General features: G+C 42.4%; 1 protein-coding gene across 1 annotated transcript in view; it reads left to right on the top strand.

Annotated features, from left to right (window-relative positions):
* The window catches only part of FRMPD4 (FERM and PDZ domain containing 4), a 535550-nt gene extending 519745 nt beyond the window's left edge, over window positions 1-15805 (top strand). The window contains exons 12-17 of the mRNA XM_087426512.1: window positions 1989-2078; window positions 2643-2825; window positions 5173-5311; window positions 9626-10690; window positions 11046-12335; window positions 13984-15805. Coding sequence (XP_087282638.1) covers window positions 1989-2078; window positions 2643-2825; window positions 5173-5311; window positions 9626-10690; window positions 11046-12335; window positions 13984-15308 — 4092 coding nt within the window. The 3' untranslated portion in view covers window positions 15309-15805. The remainder of the gene's footprint in view (window positions 1-1988; window positions 2079-2642; window positions 2826-5172; window positions 5312-9625; window positions 10691-11045; window positions 12336-13983) is intronic.
* Window positions 15806-16672: the final 867 nt, after the last annotated feature.

Here is a 16672-nt window from a genome sequence, read left to right as displayed (position 1 = left end):
TTGCAAGGCCTCGGAGACCTTGTGATTAGAGGATAGAATTGCAAGATAATTTCACATCTCCATCATCCGCTTGCTTATCACTCAGACCAGCTTAAATGCACAGCAGCTGGCAAGGGTGCCTGCAGACAAGATGCTACATTCATTAAACCAGGGTTTCTCTCCCTCGGCACCATTGACATCTGGGACCAGATCATTCTTTGTTGGGGGAGGGGGCTGTCCTGTGCATTGTGTGATGTTTAGCAGCATCCCTGGTCTCTACCCACTAGATACCAGTAGCACCCCACCCGTCAATCGTGACAAACAAAAATGTCTCCAGACGTTGCCAAATGTGCCAAGGGAACAAAGTCACCCCGAGTTGACAACCATTGAATTAAATCTTATTTTTGGAGGGAAGATAAAATTATTTCTGTCACTCACCATCATTGGTGATAAAATCTCCTTTTTTATTTTATCAAGCAGAAGAAACACATTTTAAAATATACTGTTGGTCAGAATAGAGAGTTGTGTTTATAGATCGTAAAAAGCAATGGGTTTCAGGAACCAGAAAGAGAAGGAGCCTTAAAATCCTGGACCTATAAAATTGGAAGCAGTCTGACAACCCAAGAACACTGTCCAATTGATGTTGGCCATAGAAACTTGTGTGACTCCAATACAAATCACTGGGTAATTCTTTGGTCTTGGGATCAGATTTTAAGTTACTGGTGAAGACATATATATTTCTATTCCCTCCTTACCTCATGGCTTTTTAAAAACATATAATCAGGTTCAACACGCAATCAGCCACCTTTGACTTACTTCTCAGTTTCTGTAAGCATTCAGCTCATGGAAATACAGCAGGACATCATGGATCAAGATTTTTTAAATTTCAGTTCTGATTTGCCCTAAGCTAATTTCTTTTAATAGACTTGATATGATTTTTTTCAAGCCTGCTCACTGGTTTTGTAATGATTTGGGTAACTGCTCTAAGATCTATCAATCACGGTCCTCCTATGAAAGGTCAGTTTTTCTGGCAAAGAGATTTTTCTAGCCAAGAGTGAGTGGTTTGCTTTCAAATGAATTTGCAAAGTGCTTTGGGTTTTTGAAAGAAGTAGGATGGACGAATAGTACAAAATAATTACATAAAGGGTAGTGAGTTTAGGTATAGTTAACAAATGAGTTAGCAAGTCGTTTGCAGTTGAAAACAGAATTTCACAGTCATTGCTACATGGTGGTCTACACCTTGTTGGAAAATTTCACCCCTAACAAACATTCCTGGCACATTCAGTATGAAACCTTGGCTTTTTTTTTTTAATCAAGTACTTTTTTTTATGATGTGGGAATCTACATTTTTAAGTCTTTATGAAGATAAATTTTATCTGGATAAAATTTCACTTGTAAATCATTCATGAAACTCAGTAGATTTTTGGAGTTGAATCAATAAAACAGGGACTTAAGTTCAAACATTTCCACAATGATTGGAGCTCAGAAAGTTCATTTTCCCTAAAAACTTTCCGAGACTGGAAGAAACTTGAGATGGGAGTGTAGAGCCTATTTAAAAGCCTTTATATAGATTGCAAGTGTGTGTTCAAAACAGCCTGCACCAACTCTGCAGACAGGTGAGTCTCCTGTGCTCTGGGAGAATTTATATGCAACCCACCTTTGTCCCTAATTGGAAGGCACCATTTGCCTCTTGAAATCTCCCCATGGGCAGATGTTTCAGTGAAATATTTTATCATCTTCTCACTTGTTGAGTGCCCTGGCCCAGCATATCAGCCCTCCATACATTTCCTCCCAAATAAAGAGATTTTAATCTTGATATCCTGTTGCAGCCCTTCATCAGGAAACCAAATACAGAGCAATTTACTTCCATTTCTCATGAAGAGTCCTTGTCACACCCCATCTGTCAGCAGTAAAAGCATCCTAGTTTGCCCTGGTTTTCGGCTGGTCTCCAGCAGAAACTGAATCACACCCAATGGACTTAACACCTGAGGTTTCTTTTCTCTCCTCAGCTCTCTGCACTGCAAGCCAAGGTCCATTATCTCAAGTTCCTCAGTGACCTTCGATTGTATGGGGGTCGTGTGTTCAAGGCAACATTAGTGGTAATTTCTTTTTCTTGCTTTTTCTTGGAGGCCACGGAGGTCTGCAGAATGTCACTGCATAGGCTGTCTTGAATGAGCTGCTTCTGATGACAAAAGCAAGTCAGCTGTGAATCTTTTCCAGCCTCATTTCTAATCGACTGCACCCCAGTCTGAAAATATCAAAAGAAATGTTAAACTAGATAATGCCACTGCAGAATGCCCTAGAAAAAGAAATGTGAAGAACCAAGGAAATTGATGCACTCTGACAATGGCCTTCTTTTAAATCGTTGGGCCAGAAGTCGCTTTCACATTAAAAAAGAAAAAAAAAATCCTCATTTCTAAAAGCCTTTCATGGTTATGAATATCTGTGCTATGATAACATTTACTTTCTACATTATTCATAATTTATCAGCACCTCGATGCCATCATATATCTGGTTCTTCTAATTGGATGATTTAGTACAATATAACCCAGAAATACTTTCTAAAGAAAATGTAATCTTATAAAAACAGACTCGCAGTTGCAGCTTTGCATGGCTCTTCAGAGGTCTAGTATTTTTATATTTTGTCAATATCTCTTTCTCAGCAGGCAGAAAAGCGCTCAGAGGTGACTCTCCTGGTTGGACCCCGGTATGGCATAAGCCACGTCATAAACACCAAAACCAATCTGGTGGCTCTTTTAGCTGACTTCAGCCATGTCAACAGGATCGAGATGTTTACTGAAGACGAAAGCTTGGTGAGGGTAGAGCTCCATGTGCTGGATGTGAAGGTGAGTCTCTCAGATGTTGACACAAGGCCTTGATTTGAACAGCTCATTTCTGATAACACTGCTGATATTTACAAAGCAGGCAAAATTTCAATGTGTGCAGAGCATCAAAGGTGCGCTGTCGTGCAGAAAAAATCCATCCAACTTAGGCCTAAGGGCTCCAGTCCTCACTAAATAGCCATGTGATTTGGGGACAAGTTGCTATACTTCTCTGGGCTCAATTTCTTCATCTATACATGAGAAAGCAAGCGAATTCATTTCTAAGGTCCCTTCTGGCTCTAGAATACATGAATCTTAGCTAGAGAGTAGGAAAGATTTTTCCCTACTAACTTTCTAGAATATATGACTCTTGTATAGAGAGACAGGGAGATTTTTCCCAACTTTGTTTACAACTCCCATTTCCTTTTGTTAATTTGGGTTTGTATGTGTTTATTCTTTTGGAAAAGCTGAGTATTTTAGTCAGTCTGTCTTTTCGTACTATAGCAATTAGTACCAACTGAACATCTGGCCCCTAAGAATGTCATAGCCATTCCATTTAAAACAACAATCTGAGATTGTCCTCAAAGGGCAAAACTTTACTCCCAAAATAGAAATTGACAGGAAATAATCCAGGTCCCCTGTCCCCACCGTCTTGTCCCAGTAATAGATGAGTGTATCGGATTTGGGTAGTATTAACGTGGCTGAAGTTTCTGTGGAGAAAATGCACTGGACCTGAAGAGAGAGAGTGAGTCCACAAAGGAAATAGTGTCAACCAGGGGGGTGCTCTGAGAGCTGGCAAGGAGGACCCCCTTCCACTCCCACTAGGGTGGTGTGGGAGGAGTGAATTAAGAGTAAATGAGGATATGGGAAAAAAGGTTTCTACACAGCAAATCAGAAAGCATCAGTGTGCTCTGCAGCAGGAAGAGATGACCATGAAAGGGAGAAGGTGGAGCTCAGACATGTTGGCCATGGCCCATGACATGTCATGGGCTGAATCCAGGGGGTTCCAGTTGACTTCATGGCAATGAAAGTGCAAGAATAGACTTGGAACGCCTGGCCCAGTCCATAGCCAAAGATGCTGAGAACAATAGCCCCATCACGAAAAAGGGGCAGAGGAAAGGGTGAATTGGGTGCAGTCATCACAGATCTGATAACAGAGATAATCCGTCCCAAGCAGAACTGGGGGCTGGCCGGCCCCGTGACGTAGTGGTTAAGTGCGTGCGCTTCGCTGCCACGGCCGGGGTTCGGATCCCGGGCGCACACCAATGCACCGCTTGTCAAGCCGTGCTGTGGTGGCGTCCCATATAAAGTGGAGGAAGATGGGCATGGATGTTAGCCCAGGGCCAGTCTTCCTCAGCAAAAATAGGAGGATTGGTGACAGATGTTAGCTGAGGGCTAATCTTCCTCACAAAAAGGAAAAGAAAAAGAACTGGGAGCCAAGACCCAATCGATGATTTCCTGCCTATATGACAGAATTGTGGGGTGTCTTGAGAGGAGACTTCCATTGAAACAGAAGGAAAAGGCTGTTCATCGAGTAATCTGGGGGCTTTAGATGGGAAGTTAGAGTCCACCAGCAGGGCCATCAAACCTGGCCAGCGTCCTACACCTGGGAGTAAAAGCAAGAGGCCTGTCGTCTCACTGTTTCTGTGCCTCTCTGGGTGTCTGCTTTTTTTGTTGCTCCCCTATTTCTCTCTCACTTTCTCTGTCTTTCAACAAGAACACGCCAGCCAATCCATCCTTCCTGACTCACTGAGAATAATTGCTTCTGTTGAACACTTCCTTCCCTATATGCCCAAGATCCACGTCCAATGATGTCATAATCTCCTTGTTTCCAGAAAGTGTTAGCAAGGCCTTTTCTTGACTCCCGTCTCTGTTTTGCCCTCCTGTGAATTTACAATTTCTTTTAGAAGCATCCTTTTCCTGCATCTCTTTGACACGTTTCATTCAGTCTTAGCAGTAATTTCCACTTGATTTTTACTTGTCTTCAACACTAATTTTCACCATAAACCCAAACTTACCCTTCCTGTCATTTTTAAGATTGCAGATTCACATCTGGTAACAGACTCCTTAACTATCACTTTTTAAAATGTTAACTATTTAGGAACAAAACCAATGTTATTTTTTTTTTCATTCCAATATGACTTGGAAAAGATTCAAAATGTCTAGGCTTTCAAAATGGCATCACCTAAATGTTTTGCAGTAAGGCTTTCTGTGTTATGCCTGACTTTTCCCCCCATTTGTGTTTCTCTAATGAAACGGTTGCTCAGTAACTTCTTTTGTTTCCATTTCCTAAGCACAAATGTAGCTGTTGTCACCTGAGGGACATTATTAAGAAAAGATGGCTTTAACCAAAACATTCTCTTTTGTGTAGCCCATCACACTCCTGATGGAATCATCAGATGCCATGAACCTGGCCTGCTTAACGGCTGGATACTACAGGCTGCTTGTGGATTCCAGGAGGTCGATATTTAACATGGCCAACAAGAAAAATGCAGGGACCCAGGAAACAGGTATTCTCTTCCTAAACTCCTGAAGCAATGACCCCCGTCCTCCACCTCACCTAACAACAATAATAAGGATGTTTTTTGAAAAGTTAACATTGTACCCTTAAAAAAATCTAATGTCCAAATTTAACACAAAAGCCTTCAAATACTTCTGATATGGTCTAATTTTTTTAATGAAAATGTTGATGTTTCCATCAGATCTTACACGTCACTTAGAAATGCCGGGGTGCGTGCTTCAAAGATAGTGATTGAATTATTGTGAAGGGAGTAAGCTTCGGTCCTTGTGGCTGGTTTCTACTGCCTCACTCTTACAGAGGTCAGAAGGCAGAGAACTAACTGTAGAATGCCCGATAGGAGTTGTGAGCCCCCAGCTTTAGGGCTGGTCTCTCCTTAAGCCCTAGGCCCAGACACCTGGATGCCTCCTCCTGCGTCAGACTTACCTCCAGGAATCTGAGAATCTACCAACAGGAGGACTTGGGGCTCTAGAAGGGACCCCGGGAGCCACCTTAGCTCTGTAGGAGCATCAAGATGGCAAAGACATCAAATAATTCAATTCAGCCATTTGACAGGATGAAATAGCCCCCAACTAAGGGCAAGGAGGGCTGCATTGTTTAAGTGGTAGTTTCTTTGAGGGTGGGTGGTTTTGATTTGTTTTAGAACTTTTTTCTTCAGTGTTTGAACATTTTCCTCCATCTACGGGGGACGCTTTGTAACTGGACAGAGTGTCTGGATGGACAGACACTAGCATTCAAGCCAGAGCTACTGACCCGTGCAAAAAGTATAGTCAGGGGTAACATAATCAGGGTTTCTTTAAAAAAAAAAGGGAAATTCTCAAGAACAAATTCCATTGTTGCCGTTTCTGAGAGAAAGCGGGGAAGGAAAATTCTCTCACTTTAACTTAGCAGAAAACAGAAATCATTATTCCATAAACATATTGTAATATGTAGATAGACACACACAGACAGACTAATACACAGTTTATCATGATGGCTGGTTACATGGAAGCAATTGCAGTCATAAGAAAAAGGGAAACCGGAGAGAAAGAGCGAGAGTTGGACCAGGCATGCCAGAAGGCAACTTTGACTTGCGACTAGATTTAATCCAGCCCCACCTTGAAGTGTCCAGGTTTTTAAAAATTTCTCTAAGTTTGGATTTTTTCATTTGTAAAATTGGGATTAAAATCCTAGCTTGCAAGGTAAGGATTAGAGAAAAATCTATGTACAACACCTAAAACAATGCCCAGTACTTCTATTAATAATTGGCAGGGGAAAAACCAGGAGTGAAAAAATATTGAGAATGAAAGTGACAGAAACACAGAGAAGAAAGGAAGATAGACACAAGATGCAGAAAGACCCTGAGAGGCACAAACGGTTAAAAATAAACAGGGAAGGAACAAAGAGAGGTGATGAGCATGTGCTGGGTTTGGTGGTGAACCTTTTTATGACCACATGTTTTCATTGAGCTAGGAGATTTAGAGCAATTGAACGCTGACCTTTGAAATTCTGAGGGGCAGTTCAGCAATTTAACCCAATCCTTTCACATTGGAAAATCAGTTTTCAACTTTTTGTTTTCAAATCTTAAAGTTTATCTTGAAAATAAAACCTTTTCCCTGTGGACTGTTAAGATTGTACAGGTGGGGCCGGCCCCGTGGCTTAGCGGTTAAGTGCATGCGCTCTGCTACTGGTGGCCCGGGTTCGGATCCCGGGCGCGCACCAATGCACCGCTTCTCTGGCCATGCTGAGGCCGTGTCCCACATACAGCAACTAGAAGGATGTGTAGCTATGACATATAACTGTCTACTGGGGCTTTGGGGGAAAAATAAATAAATAAAATTATAAAAAAAAAAAAAAAAGATTGTACAGGTGCGTGAAGAAAACCAAACCTACCATTTGAAAAATAGTTATAGGAATAATGGTTCTGTCCAATATATAGTGACTCACTATGTAATATTTAATCAAATTTCTAAAGGCAAAAACTTAGTTCCAAAAAGTATTCTCACTGTGGAGAAAGAATGAAACTTCAACCTTTCAGTAATTTCTCCCAGTTCCACAGTGAGAATGAGGGTGAGAGCATGTGTTCCAAATATCTCTCTCCACTCTCAGAGAGAGAGAGAGAAAGAGAGAGTGGAAGAAGGGGAGACAAGGAAGAGAGATGGCTTGCTCCAAAAAGCAGCAGGTTGACCCATGCCGAGCAGCAGCCCGGGGCTTAGCATCCTCTAACGGTTGAAAGTTCTTCTCTTCAGAAACTCCCAAAAGATCTCCTGAGACTCAAGAAGTGTAGAGAATGAAGTCCTTTTAGGCCAATTCATCCCTAGTCCATTCTCTCCTCCCACTCTGTGGGAGACTGGGCCACAATATAGATCCCAATTCCCAATCCACATCCTTCTGTGTCTTCAAAATTATTCCAGAAACCAAATCAGTACACCCTTCTGGAAGAAAGCCAAGATTGTGTCCTTTCTTCTTGTCTCAAATTGATCAAACACCTTAGTCAAGATCTCTAATAAGGAACAGTAGCCCCCATTTCTTGTCTATCTTGAAAATTAACCTTCAATTACTTTCAAAATCCCTGAACCCACATATTTATGCATCTCTGAGCCTTACAAAGGTCTGAATAAGTATCTATTAACTTCCTTTTAGCCTGCTGACCTATTCAGCTTTCTTATTGGTCTAAACCAGGAGTTGGCAAACTATGGCCCATGAATCAAATCTTGTTCTTAAATAAAGTTTTATTGGAACCCAGCCATGCACATTGTATTAGTTTCCTAGGGCTGCCGTAACAAATTATTACAAACCTTGGGGCTTAACATAGCAGAAGCTTATTATCTCATGGTTTTGGAGGCTAGAGGTCTAGGCATTGACAGGGCCACACTCCCTCCAAAGAAAAGAGAATCTTTTCTTGCCACTTCTAGTAGCTGTCAGCATTCCTTGTGGCTACATAACTCCAATCTCTCTGCCTCTGTCTTCATATGGCCTTCCCCTCTTCTCTGGGTGGCCCAAATCTCTCTGTCTTTTTCTCTTATAGGGACACTTGCCATTGGATTTAGGGCCCACTTGGATAATTCAGGATGATCTCATCTTGAGATCCTTAACTACATCTGCAAAGACTCTTTTTCCAAATAAGGTCATATTCACAGAGTGGATGTATCTTTTGGTAGGCCAACATTCAACCCACTACACCCATTTGTTTGTGTATTGTCTATGGCTACTTTTATGTTACAACAGCAGAGTTGAGTAGTTGCCCAACAGAGCAATTGTCCTGCAAAACCTAAAATGTTTACTATCTGGCCCTCCCTTTACAGAAAAAGTTTGCCAACCCCTGGTTTAAACCCAGAGCTCCATCACAACTTTGCTGAACCAATCTCCCTCCCCCAATGATCCACACTCCTGACATACATGTGCACGCACACACATACGCACACACACACATACACACACAGAGCCAGTCATAATCTAAATTGTTGTTGTTAGTAAAACAATGCTGAACCCCCACAGGTATATTTATTATAAGGTAACATGCAAATATGGCCGGTGTGTAACTCAATGTCTTCAAAATTATATCTTTACTTGCTATTCATGAAAATATACGTATTCAGTAAAATGACTTTGGAACATTGTTCAGCATTGAGTCCATTGTATAATTTGGGGGGGAGCAAAAACCTCTTTACTAAAACTGATTTTTTTTCCATGTGTCTTGGACACCTGATATCAGTATTATCCAAACGAGGGCCAGGGGGCAATTTGAGGGAACAAATGGGAGAATATGTGGCCCTAACATTTCCTCAAAATATTGCCTCTGGAATCTACAAAGCAGTATTGACAAAATGACACACTGCCCTGTTTTGTTAAATATCAGAGCAAAATCTCCATGTCAAAACTTCCTGTTGAAAGGAAGAACAAACAAAACAACAATTTTTAAATTAGGGTTTTGCAATTTTAATTCATGAGGAACATCAAACAAATTTTCAGGAGTTCTCGTGATACAAATAAAAATTGAAATTTGTCAAAGTATTAACTATACTTAGAAATAGCAGAGAGAAGTATATTACCTGTGAATGCTCCATCTTATGTATCGTGTGTGTGTGCGCGCGCGCGCGCACACACACACACACACACACACACACAATCCATTTTGTTAAGGTCAATTCTCCTAACCAAGAAATCCTTACACCTGAAGCCTAAATCAACCCGTACCATATTTGGAAAGCTGAATAACCATATTTACAAAAGTAATGCTCTAAGCCGTTAAATTAAGAACAGCGACAAGGCCCTCCAGAAACCAGACAGCACAGTAATGTATCTTTGCATGATTCTTTCTCTTTAGGAACTGAAAATAAAGGAAAGCATAACCTCCTTGGCCCAGAATGGAACTGTATACCCCAAATGACCACCTTTATTGGCGAAGGGGAACAAGAAGCTCAGATAACATATATAGATTCAAAACAGAAGACAGTTGAGATTACAGATGGCACCATATGTCCAAAAGACCACCGGCACTTGTATATAGACAACACGTATAATTCAGATGAACTTAACCAGCAGCTGACCCAGCCTGGAGATGCTCCGTGTGAGGCAGACTACAGAAGTCTAGCTCAGCGGTCCCTGTTGACCCTCTCAGGACCAGAAACTCTAAAGAAAGCACAGGAGTCTCCAAGAGGAGCTAAAGTGTCCTTTATTTTTGGAGATCTCACCTTGGATGATGGTATTAATCCCCCGACGCTTGGTTATGAAAGACTATTGGATGAGAGTCCAGAACTGCTGGAGAAGCAGAGGAATCTCTACATCAGCAGTGCCAATGACATGAAAAGCATGGATCTCACTCCAGACGCAGAGAGCATCCAATATGTGGCAAATTCTGTTTATGCAAACATAGGTGACGTGAAGAACTTCGAGGCCGCTGAGGGGATAGAGGAGCCCCTCTTGCACGACATCTGTTACGCAGAAAACACTGATGACGCAGAGGACGAGGATGAGGTGAGCTGTGAGGAGGACCTCGTGGTGGGAGAGATGAACCAACCACCTATCCTCAACCTTTCTGGGTCAAGCGATGACATCATTGACCTCACATCCCTGCCCCCTCCAGAAGGGGATGACAATGAGGATGACTTTCTGTTACGTTCCTTGAACATGGCTATCGCCGCACCCCCACCTGGCTTCAGAGATAGTTCAGATGAGGAGGATTCGCAGAGCCAGGCAGCTTCCTTCCTCGAGGACAAGGAGCCAGGCAGCAGCCTGCAAAATGATGAGATCCCCGTGTCCCTCATTGACGCTGTGCCCACCAGCGCTGAGGGGAAGTGTGAGAAGGGACTGGATAACACCGTCGTTTCCACGCTGGATGCTCTAGAAGCTCTGTCCGTGTCAGAAGAACAGCAGACCAGTGACAATTCAGGTTCTTTCACAATTGTTACATTTATTCACTGATAACCATATCATTTCATCCTTTCAAGCCATTTGCCCTTGGAATCCTGTTATGTGGTGTTCTCCATTTCACGCATGTACCATTTCATAAATGTGCTGAGACTACCATCATGGGTTTTTGTGTATGTGGTTTCCTTTGTTATTTTTTTAAACATGTGGCACGTTTTTTTCCCCATTTCTGGAACAACTGTGCAATAAATCAGAGTCGTTACTGAAAAGGGAAAAACTTCGTATTTTTTAAAAATAATATTGTGTCCCATTTTCTTACATGTCTCTGGTGTCTCTGATGCATCCATTAATTGGTTCTTGTTTTTTACGGCATGCAGGTGTAGCCATCTTGCGGGCTTATAGTCCCGAGTCTTCGTCAGACTCGGGCAATGAAACTAACTCTTCTGAAATGACTGAGAGTTCTGAACTGGCCACAGCGCAGAAGCAGTCGGAAAACCTCTCCCGCATGTTCTTGGCCACTCATGAAGGCTACCACCCCCTTGCAGAAGAGCAGACAGAGTTCCCCACCTCCAAAACCCCTGCTGGGGGCTTGCCTCCAAAGTCCTCCCACGCCCTGGCTGCCCGTCCGGTGACTGACCTCCCACCCAAAGTTGTGCCTTCCAAGCAGATACTTCACTCAGACCACTTAGAGATGGAGCCCGAAACCATGGAGACCAAGTCAGTCACTGACTACTTTAGCAAACTGCACCTGGGGTCGGTGGCGTATTCCTGCACCAGCAAAAGGAAAAGCAAGCTGGGTGATGGGGAGGGGAAAGCACCCCCTAATGGGAACATACCAGGGAAAAAACAGCAGGGGACCAAAACAGCTGAGGCAGAGGAGGATGCCAAAGGTAAATTTGGTACTGTGTCTTCAAGGGACAGTCAACACCTAAGCACTTTTAATCTGGAAAGAACTGCCTTTCGCAAGGACAGCCAAAGATGGTATGTGGCCACTGATGGGGGGGTGGCTGAAAAAAGTGGGTTGGAAGCAGCGACAGGGATAACCTTTCCGAGAGCTTCCGTTCTGGGGACAAGGGAGGCCGAAAGGAAGGATGAAGGGGCTCCCGATGGAGAAGCCAGTGAGGTTTCAGGACTTGGCCAACAGGACCACTTCTTAACTGACATCACCTGTGTATCTTCAGCCAAAGACTTAGATAACACAGAGGATGTTGACCCATCTGCCTGTGACCATCCTTCCAAGCTCCCTGAGGCAGAAGAGAGTGTGGCCCGCCTTTGTGACTACCACTTGGCCAAACGGATGTCGTCATTACAAAGCGAGGGCCATTTTTCTCTACAGAGCTCTCAAGGCTCTTCAGTAGACGCAGGCTGTGGCACAGGCAGCAGCAGCAGCACCTGTGCCACACCTGTGGAGTCTCCACTCTGCCCCTCCATGGGGAAGCACCTGATTCCTGAGACTTCGGGGAAAGGCATGAGTTATGTTCCTTCAGAGGAGAGAGCTACTGGGCTTCCCAACCACGGAGCCACCTTTAAGGAATTACACCCACAGACAGAAGGGATGTGCCCGCGGATGACAGTGCCTGCTCTGCACACAGCCATTAATGCCGAACCCCTGTTTGGCACTTTGAGAGATGGATGTCATCGACTCCCCAAGATTAAGGAAACCACAGGTACAGCAATGATGGATTTAGCACTTTGCATTACACAACAAAGAGCATGTAAACCAACCTTACAACAAACCTAAAAATATAAGGTCTGGAATTTAAGTAAAAGTTAGAATTTTTAAAAAGGCTGCAGCACTGTGGCCAGGCCAAGTATCAATCATTAATCCCCCAATGTTTAATAAATGCTAAGGTTTCTAGAACTGGAACAATAGTTAAATGACATTTGCTGTTTAGAATCTTGCTCTGTTCTTGCTGTTAGAATTTGATGGAGCAATATTTTTTTTCTAAATTCTCAATGTAGACTTAGCAGTGCCCGGTGTGACTTTTAGTTACAAGATAGGTTTGCTTAGAGTCACAAGAGTTTGATTTCCTTCTCAAGACATCAAATTTCTAATCTTGCCATTTCATTATTGAGAGGCAAGGAAGGATAATAGAGCAGGCTATCAGGAAGATTGGAAGGATTGGGGAAGATCATTTACCTTTCAGCAATACTTAGAGATTCCTTCCTCCTCTGTAAGACTCTCCTAGGGGAATATTCTGAAATGGTGTCAGGAAGGTTTTGGGGGTGTGCATGATGAGCTGCTTTATCTTCCCCAAAGTAATAAAATACAGACACAGGTAGAAACAAGAACACAGCCGCTTTCTGTGCCTGCCTCCACTGTTCTACACCCCAGTGGGCACATATCCCTCTCACCAGTCCACTTGGCCAGCCATCGTGTGGCAAAAGCAGATGCTCTTTCATACTTACAAATTTCAAATTATGTCATCAATAATGTCTTTTTCATATAGGTCAATAGATTTTAGTGAGATCTTATATTGGTTAATTTCCATTCCTGCCCTTTTAAGATTATCTACTTTCTCAAAACCCACCACTGGCTTCACTTGCCTTGGGAAACCCATTGGTGAATGTTACTTAAGTCATCACACAGCTATATATATATATATATATATATATCTTTACCTCTAAACTAATTAAAGCACATTGTTTAGTCCTTTGCCATTTACAAAGAGCTTTCACCTAATTTACCTCTTGCTTCTCACAAAAATTCTGTGAGATAGAGATTATTTTTCTTCACATGACAACTTTTCTGAGAAAAGTTGAACAACTTGCCCTGTGTCTCAACTTCAAACCCTGTACCAGCCAAACCTCATGAGGTCCTCTTAAAAAGGTTAGCTTATTTAATTTGCATTAATTAAATTAGACCACTTCTTTTAAAAAAAAGGTAACTGATGTCAGGATTAACCTAACTCCCTTAAAATGAAACTTAAATATCATAAATATGCTTCAATAATCTATATGTAGGATGTGTGTTTTCTAATTGTGTATCTAAGCTTTAATAGATAAATATTGGGAGCAAGGCAATTCATGAAATTCCGTTGTCTTCCTGAAAATGTTTGTGATTTCTAGACAATTCCAAATGAATCAGTAGTTTAAGAAATAATAGACTCCGCTATTCCTTGAAATGTATTGAAATGGAAATCTGTTATGTGATCTCAGAAAGCAGTCTTTGGAAAGCAGGATGACTCTGACAAATGGCAGCCCTTCCAGAATACATCCTTGGGAAATGACAGACATCACATAGAGATTTAGTGAAAATGACCACCCATGAGATGCTTAATGATTCTCTCTGTTTTTCTACTACCCCTAGTGTAGCTTTGACAGAGCCTGGGAAGGAGAGACGAGGAGGCATGCCTTCAGCTTGGTCTCAACATCCTGAAGCTGATCCCATCCTGCTACCATCTAACATTCACTTAGAATCAAAGGTGCCAATCCCAAATCAAGACCCTAATGATTTCTCCCAAGCAAACCAGGCATACAGAGAGGCTGTGAGCTGGCGGCCACTGGATCTGAGTGGGGGGAGCCTCAGGACACCCCCCAGTCAGAGGGCTCTGAGACGTAGCAGCAGTGTCCTCTCGGGATCTATAGGTTTGGAGATCTTCCGAGACAGAACCAAGGGTGCAGTCAGCTTAAAGTGTCCCCGTATCACAGAAGCACAGGAGGCCAGCTCAGAAAGGCGAGCAGAACTCCCTCTGGGGAAGAAGCTCACCAAAAGTTTTTCCCAAAGCTCGATGCACTTTAACTCTGAAGGGAAGGTTCACAAAAGGTCCCCAGTGGCTCACAAAGACTCAAAGCTGTATAGGACATTACCCTTGCGGAAGCTAGAAGGCAGCAATTGGAGATGCCGGGGCCCTTTCAGCTACTGCTTCTTGAGCAGAGGGCAGGATGAAGATGGTGATGAGGATGAAGAGGTGGGAGAGGCCACCCACCAGGTCTCTTGCCTCTCTGGACCACAGATGACTCAAGCCATGCCAGAACCAACCAGCCCACCTCTTGCTGTTGGGATTCAGAAGCAAGGAGGGGAGCTGTCCAGAGGTTTAGTGCTGAAGGTCTGGGCAGAAGACCTGAGTGGCCCAGATGATATGGACTTCAGCAGCCTGGCTTTTGATGCCCGGATTGCAAGAATAAATGCCCTAAAGGAAAGCACATATGCAATGCCTGACGGGTTCCTCGCAGCCCAAAATGATGCCAATGAGCTGCTCTGCCTTGTCAGGGCAACCAAGGAGAAGAGAGAGGAGTCACGCCCTGAAGCATATGACCTTACACTTTCTCAGTACAAGCAACTGTTATCTATCGAGTCCAGACAATTGGGAAGTGCCTGTAGGAAAATGGCGATGGCCGAGAAAAGCCCAGAGGAGATGCTCCTAGCTATGACTTCCAGCTTTCAAGTGCTCTGTTGCCTAACAGAAGCTTGCATGCGATTAGTTAAAGTCGTGAACTCAGAAACACAGCGGCAGGAAATTGTAGCGAAGATTGATGAAGTGGTCATAAACTACATTTGTCTCCTGAAAGCTGCAGAGGCAGCCACTGGAAAGACCACTGGGGATCCTAATGTTGGACTCTCGATGCGACATTCAACCACCATGGCCGCTCTTGTAAGCACACTAACACGTTCTCTCAAGATGCTTTTAAATAAATAAAGTATGAAAGTCACATCATAATCTACCTTTGCAAAGCCATACATGAACTTTTATTTACTTTGTGTGTACGACGAACAGACATCTCCTTTCTTTTCTCTGTATATTTTGTTATTTTATATAAAATAGGAGATAAAAGTCACATTGATGAAATGTTGAAATGTACTAATTGGATGTATTCTGTTTATATTATACATATATACATGTAAAAGAAATATACAAGAAAGTGATGACATTTGGCTATTTTTCTTATAGTTGAAACTCCAGGTATATGATGATGTGAAACTTTAATTCTACCATGTTAGAGCAAAACAATGAATCCTATCCCCTTTCCTTCCAGGCAGACACTTGGAGATCATATCATTCATATTTAGAAGTTAAAAAAAAAAAAGAAAGAAATCACAATGTATATAAAACAGTACCTATGTTTTAAAATTATGATTTTTAAGCATTGGAAATAGCAAAAAGACATTTAAAATTCAAGAAGTGACTATGAATTATTAGAGAATATATATATAATAAATTAATTTTTTGCTCATAGTGTTTGGTTATCTGATGCTTTCTTCCAAGAATCCTACAGATTTAATTTTGGCTTATGCCATTTGGGCTAGAAATGTGGTGGGGGTGGATTCTATTGTGTCAGCACAAATGCTCTTCACAATGTTTCTAGAATTAAAATAGTTCCCAAATAGAGGAAGGGGCCAGCCCGGTGGTGTAGTGGTTAAGTATGCACGCTCCACTTCTTTGGTGGCCCAGGGTTCGCAGGTTCGGATCCCGGACGCAGACCTATGCACCGCTTATCAAGCCATGCTGTGGCAGCGTCTCATATAAAGTAGAGGAAGATGGGCCTGGATTTTAGCCCAGGGCCAATCTTCCTCAGCAAAGAGAGGAGGATTGGCAACAGATGTTAGCTCAGAGCTAATCTTCCTCACAAAAAAAAATACAGAGAAGCCAAATAGAAGAACAGAGGGAATGATGGTCAAGTTCCTGAGTAATACCTAGAGTTATAGATTACGTAGTTACATAAAATGAAAGGGATTAATAATATCAAAATTAAATTGTTTGATGAAAAGAGAGATCTGATTTGACTAAATGTCAAAATATATAAACCAAAGACATCATCTTGCCTCCCCGCAACCCAACCATGAAACTTAGAATTCCCTTAAGAGTGACAGAACATTTAGTGATGTGTTTGCAATATTACAAAAAGGAACATTCAATGATCATCAAAAGTCAGTGCAGATCCAGGAATGTAAAGCAAACCACACACCAGCTTGTGAGTCACATCTCAGATCGCAGCTCTCAGCGTTGAGCTTCATGCATCACCTTCTCTACAGGAGCCAATGCTTCCAACCAAATTTGGAATT

This window comes from Ceratotherium simum, chromosome X, assembly GCF_057802395.1.
Source record: "Ceratotherium simum simum isolate JZ-2026a chromosome X, ASM5780239v1, whole genome shotgun sequence".
Classification (NCBI taxonomy): domain Eukaryota; kingdom Metazoa; phylum Chordata; class Mammalia; order Perissodactyla; family Rhinocerotidae; genus Ceratotherium; species Ceratotherium simum.
The sequence above is the reverse complement of the archived record's forward strand: the minus strand, read 5'-3'. Positions and strand labels throughout refer to the sequence as shown.